This window comes from Mytilus edulis, chromosome 11 (genome assembly GCF_963676685.1).
Source record: "Mytilus edulis chromosome 11, xbMytEdul2.2, whole genome shotgun sequence".
Lineage (NCBI taxonomy): Eukaryota > Metazoa > Mollusca > Bivalvia > Mytilida > Mytilidae > Mytilus > Mytilus edulis.
This window is the reverse complement of record NC_092354.1, coordinates 68,145,261-68,153,195: the sequence shown is the minus strand read 5'-3', so window position 1 is coordinate 68,153,195 and position 7,935 is coordinate 68,145,261. Positions and strand designations below refer to the sequence as shown.

The following is a 7,935-nucleotide window of genomic DNA, read 5'->3' as shown; positions in this document are numbered from 1 at the left end:
TGGAGTTCGGTACTTTTTGTTATGTTACTTTTCTAAACAGTTCATATTATATAAATCGTTATAAATCTAGTGAGCACTACATTATTCTAGTCCGGTATGAGATTTAGTCCGGTATGAGATTGTTGATAGAATTTATTTTCTTCTCTGCTTTACCCTTTTCAACTGATTTTTATAATTTGTTCATTTGTTGTACTGTTACATAGCTGTCTAGAATAAGGCGGAGGATAACGACTTCAAACAAGCGTAATATCGCACCATTGTATATGTGCCTGCCCTGAGACAAGAGCAAGTAGTTCAGTGTATGTCGTTGGTTATTGCCTATCATATTTTTTTTCTTAAATTGTTTTGAAATAAACACTTGAAATTAGGCCGCTTTTCCCAATATTTTTTAATTTCTTTATTGTTATAACGAGCTATACAATGTATACCGTTGTACATTTGTTTAACTGTAGAAGTCCAATCAGTTGCCTAGCGATAATTGCTAACAGACATTTATGTTTAGCGTGGAATATATTTGTCTTCATTTGCAAGGATACAACATTCTATTTATTTCATGTTTACATTTTTTCTGTATAAACACCAAACTAATTATTAATGAATTTAACTCAAAGACTAAAATGTACTCTGAACAAAATAAACCAATGTGTTACCAATGTGATACCGGACGGAGTATTCTTTCGTCTCCAAACTTTTACAACCCATATTTAAAAACAAAAAAGTGTAAATTGATCCAATATGGTGTATATAATGCAAGGTATAGTATCTGAAATGTGCTATATATCTGTTCAATATCCAGATTAACACTCTTGACTAAAACGGAGTTTATCCATTTGGCTTGTGTAAATTTGAAAATTAATTTCAGTGGTATTTTATTGTAGTGTATATACTTCGTTGTTTCAATTTTACAAGTCTCTGGTCACAATTTTGTTCCATTCAAACTTTTAGTTATGACACATGCCAAATTTATTGTAAACTGTACGACAGTTGTAAGAAAGATAACTCTTTTCAGTTTTGTATAGAGTATGCGATTCCTAGAAATGAACGATTGGTTAGCATCTATTGTTTAAGATCAAGCACATATAACACATGTAATCATATGCAATAAAAACAGAATTCTGATGATGCATGAACCTTTTGAATTTGATTCCCTACGAGAAACGACTAAAATAGAAACTTGCATTTTGGTCAGTTAAGAATATATTGGGTTTCTGTTGAGATTAGGTACGACATTTGTATGAATCAAGACTTTAACGGTTTGAACGCAAAAAAAACAACAAACCCGGAACGACATATTTTCGTACTAACAGTGCTGCCCTGCTTCAGCATTCTAAACGCGATTCATGTCAAGTTGTTGATGTTCGTGGACAGGTATTCACTAATAAACAACATCTACTTAGTCTGGGCGATTGGGTATTGGTTAAAGAGACAGACCAGTTTTTAGAACGACTTACATCGAAATATATGATAGGGAAATACATCATTCGACCTCTGTATATCTTTAAAATATTCTATTTATCAAAAGGACTTTTTCTTCACAAAACTTTCATCCCCACTATATCACTCCATTGCATGACATTTTACCACACTAACCGGCAGTGGATTTTTTTTATCAATTCCTATCTGTTTAACATAATTCATCCCCTATATCACATTAATAAAAAAAAGAAACAGATTGGAATTTGTTTTTCATTCACTATTTTTGATTAAAATTATGTCAATTCAAAATTCAACATGGCCACCGCAAAAAAAATGAAAAATATGTTGGCTGCCCCTCAAATATGCCTATTGACACCATAAAAAACGTTTGTGCTTAATACTATCATTGTATAACCATTTGCATGGTTTTGTAGAATTTCGGTACTAAGCAGCCCGCTAATGGATTTTCCCGTTTGCATGGTTTTACACTAGTAATTTTGGGGCCCTTTATAGCTTATTGTTCGATGTGAGCCAATGCTCTGAATTGTCTCATTGGCACTCACATCACATATTCCTATATCTATTTGTTGCATGCATACACAATTGTTCTGAAATAAGTATCCGTTATCCTTATTCACTTAATATGTAAAATCAATGTTAACAAATCATTCGTTAGAACTATTAACTTTGATTTATAAGTATATCAAAATTAAAAGACAGATTTAGTAGACACATAAGTAACCCTGAAAACTTATGCAATGTGCAGTAGCAAATATGTCACTCGTGCAAAAGACGAAAACAAATCCAAAAAAAATCTGAAAGTAGGTTGAGTATGACATGTATAATGAATGAAAAACATCAATTTACAATCATGAAAAGCTATTGCAGTGGTTTCGTAATGACCAGAAAGCATAGTTCTTTAAGCCAATGGTTCGGATTCAACGTTTAACATTCAACGGGATGTGACTGCGGTTATCAAATACATGACAAGCATTTACCACAATGACAATTTGTGAATTTCATCGTTCATAAAAAGATTTAAAAGTATCAATTATATATAGGTGGTTTGTTTTATTCTTCATAGTATAGATAAAATAAAGAACATACATATAACAGTTGTAAAATAAACAATGACTCACATTATATATAAAACTGTCATATGAAGGTATAACAGTAAACAAAACGTTCATTGTTTTTTTTCCAATACCACTATGAAAATTATGACCAGCATTTGGTTAATTTGGCATATAGGTTTTGATTTCTGAAACTATAAATAAAACAAATATGTTAACAAATATGTTATAAATTTACAATACAATCGTAACATATCATCAGTTTTAAAGTATATTCATTATTGAAGGCCGATATGTTACATGTGTTACTGGTAGTTGATAACTTCTATTTTGTCCCTAATGGTCTATTGTTTCATTGTCAATTATACAACATCTTCGTACTTTAATATTGCTGTATTTTTTTTTTTAAATACTGTTACACATATTGATGTTTAACATTTTTACCTTTCTTACCCGTATATAAACCATGAACAAGATACTGAAAAATGTTCAATCCCCTTTAACAGGGGTACTATTTGCAGAATTTGCACCAAATGGTAACCAATCTACATCAAAGTCAGATTACAATCTATGGACTGTATCATATATTTTGCTAGTTGAACTTTTATGTAGCACAAAACATGCATATATTTTGTTTCCGAAACATCACTGTTTTTAGCTACCAGTATGTTTTTTGTTGATAAAAAGCACATAAAAAAATTAAACAAATGTTCATAAATCCATCTTAAAATCATTAAATATGTAGGTTTATCTTTTAAAAACACGACTTCGTTTACTTTTTTCATTACCTCATACAAATTAAAAACAACAAATCGTCGTAAAAAAGTATATATCGTATATATTCCCTGATCTCAATCAATCAACAATAATTGTTCTCGAAAATGATATTTTGTTATCTGGTATTAATTTTGTATCTTTCGCTGTTCTTTGTGATTTTTTTGCCTGATAGAACATTAGATATATTTTTCGTTGCATGTGAGTTTCGATATTACTTTGGTATCTCCCTACTTTATCATAAATGTATATGATACAGAGGATGTCTGTTATATAAACATACAGTATCTTTCAACTTCATCATATATCTACAAGATACATTGAGAGTCCGTTACATAAAGTTAAGTTTGACATACACATTACAATGTCATATTTTATTACTTATGATTTATCCTCAAAACCACAGAATGTAAAAACATATGATCTTGTAATTATATAATTAGCAGGTATATTTAATCTTTTTTAATAGAATGGAAATGAACGTTTCTCAGGAAAAAACAAATCTGCATGGTAGTTGACTACTACGCATTAAGATATCTATCATTTAAACCATTTTCATGTTATTACTGGATGATTGTCACTTCTCAAGTTACAATAAAAAAATTACAGTAAAAACTGAAAAACATTTAAAACAAATTCTGTATTTCAATGACTCACTTGTTTCAAGTAAATTTTGATGATTTTCTCGGAGTTCGTTCTGCGAGTCTTGAATCGCTCTGGAGTTAGCTTCAAATTTGCTACGTGCTGCTTTGAATTCGATTCGTAGACTTTGAACTGTTCGTTCCATGTCCTTCTGTAATTTACTTCGTGTTTCTCTTAGATCATTATTAAGAAAGTCTTGTGCTTTTGTCATATTATTTAACTTCTGCCTCAGATTGATTTGTTTCTGTTTCAATTCACCAAACGTCTTGCTATCTTCAGTGTCTATATTATCAATCTTGTATTGCATTTTCAGGTGAAGTTTGATCTGCCGTCCATAGTCTGTAGTTAAGGCACTCAGATTTTTTGTAAGTCCATCGAAAACCACTGTGTTATTCTTTAGCACTGAAAAACGAATAGTCCAATATAGTGGTGCGACGGATATAGTGATAACATTAATACAGTCAGCTCATTTATATTTTACATTAGGCAGACAACAAACAAACGACTAATCTATTCTGTATATAGGTATTTGTTCAAGTTGAGACCCCTAAAACTTTAGATGTTAGAAAAAAGTTCAAATTCTAATCAGCACAAACATTATATTAAGAACCTAATATTGAACTAATTTAAAAACAAACGGCTTTCGTCTCAAAGAGTGAAGATAAAACAGTCAATTATCAAAGAAAACATAAGTATAGCATGGCAAAAATCACTACAGTTCATTTGAAAAAGGTACCTTTTTTCAAGTAAAAGCTTATGATGTTAAAGTTGATTCACAACTGTAGCATACTTGTTAACTTTTTTTGTTAAATATTTGTTTGTTTTGAGATTGTAACACAGTGATGACTGCTGTACCCATATTTTGACTATTTCACCTATTATGTTTGTTTTGTTCACGCATCGTTGTTAATATAACAAATTTTGATGTGACTGTCATACAAGTGACAGGTTTAGCGCTATAGAACCAGGTTCAATCCACCATTTTCTACATTTAAAAATGCCTGTACCAAGTCATTTGTTGTCCATTCGTTTGATGTTTCTTATCATTTGATTTTGCCATTTGATTAGGGACTTTCCGTTTTGAATTTTCCTCCGAATTCAGTATTTTTGTGATTTTACTTTTTTCCAGTAAGTCTTTTATCATCATTGAGTTGTTTATGCGTAGTCTATGATGACAAAGTTCTGTTTTAATATTTGATCACTTATATCAAGTATATCTAGGACTGAAAAACAAAATTGAAGACTACTCGTTATGAATTGTATGTACTGTAGTAATTGATATTTTACATACTTGTTTCCGCTTTGTCTAAATCTTTGTTTTGGCGGTCATGCCCAAAAAACAACAATGTTATATCATGTTCGAATTTTTTCCTTTGAACTTTGATCTGCAATATGTCCTTTTTCATACTAGATATGTCTAAAATAATACAAAGATATAAAATAAATTTAACGATACATATAAATCAAAGATTTATCGTTTAAATTATATTTTTCTTCACATTAATTATAAGATCAAATTGATGCAACTACCTTACATTAATGATCCATGATTGTTTAGTTTAGGCATATTTATTCATAGAAGTTTGGAAAACATATTTTGCAACTTATATTAATCCTTTTCCACTTTCCAGGTGCGAGTGCTGCTTTGTAGCGGCATAAGCCTGCTCTTTTTCGAAATATATAAGGGTATTTTTTACGTGAAAGAGATATGGCTCACTCTTAACATGAGTTGAGGGAGAGCCGAAAATAAAGTCCCTGAAATTTTCATCCCGAAACGGCAATTGAATGATGTTTCACTATCTCATTGCTCCATTGATATAAAGGAGATATACGCTCTGCCCTTTCTTTAAACAGTCGATCACATTTCAACAAAACAAGTCATAATCAGGGAAAGGCATTTCTCAGCTATTTGGTAAAATGTATAGATGCAGTTTGAGTAGCAATATCACTCCTGATGCCCTTGATTTGTAATTATTATGTCTTTGCACTTTTCTGTAAACTTGCTAACCGTTAACCGTATAACCATGGATTATATTTGAGGCCCCCAGGTCCTAACTTAGAAAAATGAGGTCAAGATCAAAGTTCAAGGTCACGTTCTCAATTTTAATTTTGCTTGTTTTTGCATTTTTCTCGAACACTTTTAAAGATATATATAAAAAAAACAAGTGCAAAATATTTGTTTCATTGTAATGGAGATATGTTACTTTGGTTTAAAACAATCTGATGGCATCCTATAGGATAAAGTGCCCATGAAATGACTTATTTCAAGGTTAATTGATTATTACTTCAACTTGCTTCATTATAAAGCCATCTTACCTTTTGACATATGACCTTGAAAAATGACCACCGGACATTACCTTGGAAAAACCGAAAAAAGCCACTTCTATTCATGGAAAATTACTAGGAATCCATATATTTTATAATTTAAATACAATTACTTATCACTTACGACTATAAGTGTAACTTTTGATAAAACGGAAGTAGCCGATTGTCTCCTGGTTCACAAGCAATGGTATGTGGAAACTATGTTTTTGGAATCAGTGTGAAAGACGCTATCATATGACACCGGAGGTGACATTTACTCTGAAAGTCGCAAATTATCTCCCTTATTTTACTCAAGAGTATATAGAAAACACTTGTTTATCGCATCATTATAAAGAAACAGATGACTGGATGCCAATTTTAATTTTGATTTAACAGAAACTAGCTTCTTTTCAATAACTTTGAAAATTGATGTTGGAAGGCCTTCAATTGTTCTTTGAACTATTGGTTTTTCATTGTATCGAAGTCTCTTTCTATATCTACATCGTACAGCATGTACCGTGCGCTGTTAAAGTTAATCACAACTTCCCTGTACACGGGGCGATTTTATGTTGACGTTTCTTTATAAATATTCTATACTGCTTCGAAGAGCATAAATACAAGAATCATAGACGTACCTTTGTTGTCGAGAGTCAGATCACTGAGCTTGTAGTTTGAACCAACAACAATGCCGATACTACATAGTATTAAAATACCAACGAAACATGGCCATTTGTATCTTCTATATACAGAACATGTACTTTGCTGCTGTGCTTTGTTTTTTTCTTCATCATGTGACGTTAAATCCACTACCATGTCAGCTGAATCCTCGTTAAGGAATTTTTCAGAGCTATCTGAATAAAAATCGTTGTCTTTATATGTATATTTGATACCAATATAAAGACATGTGACACAACATTAAATACTGTGGAATCATTGTTATTCGTTGGATATAAAAATGTCGTGTGTAAAGATGAACCACGAATTCAAATGTTCAGCAATATACAAATGTTATATAGGCTTGTATGCAGACTTTGGCAAAACCACGAAATTAAATATCCACAAAAATAAAATGTTTACTGAATCAACGAAAATTGATACCCATGAAAGTAAATAAATACACAGTAGCATATATATAAATTGTACTTATTCGTTTATTTATGTTGAACTTGACACGGTTATTATCAAAATTGAAGAAGTGTTACTTGTCGGAAGAAGTATTTGTTGTCTATTTATTTATTGTGTTTATCATTCAAGTATTGAATAATCTAGGTAAGTGAATCAAAATAAAAATAGAAAAATACATAATAATAATGGCGGACATGTGACTATATATATGGTTGTACCCTATGGCACATTTGTATCTGAACACTTGATTATTTCTTTTATAATTAGATTTTCAGTTAGGATTCCCCGATTATAGAAGAGTCCATTTGCGTTTTAATAACATTCTTAAATATACTTTTTATATTTTTTTTGTTAAAACCACATATCTCAATTATGTGTTTTAAGAAAGGAATTATTTGTTCGACAAATTTGAATATATTCCAAGGATCTTACCTTCATTCATATTTAATACTCGTCGAAGACTGAACCTGAATTAAAAACAAACCCTGCTAGGTGAAATTCAATGAGTTGATTTGTTCGGGTGAATTTTAATTTCTGAATTTAGAACAAGTGATAACTTTTATGATCCTACAATCATCACTGATGTCAGAGATTATCCATT

At 30.9% G+C, this 7,935-nt stretch overlaps 1 protein-coding gene across 1 annotated transcript; it reads right to left on the bottom strand.

The window, feature by feature from the left end:
- Positions 1 to 2,467: 2,467 nt before the first annotated feature.
- Positions 2,468 to 7,894, bottom strand: LOC139496136 (uncharacterized). The gene is made up of 5 exons (XM_071284603.1): positions 7,767 to 7,894; positions 6,845 to 7,060; positions 5,197 to 5,322; positions 3,921 to 4,307; positions 2,468 to 2,683 (listed from the first exon to the last, which is right to left on the bottom strand). Exons 1-5 carry the CDS (start codon positions 7,774 to 7,776, stop codon positions 2,652 to 2,654), a joined length of 771 nt encoding a protein of 256 aa, XP_071140704.1. The 5' UTR covers positions 7,777 to 7,894; the 3' UTR covers positions 2,468 to 2,651.
- Positions 7,895 to 7,935: the final 41 nt, after the last annotated feature.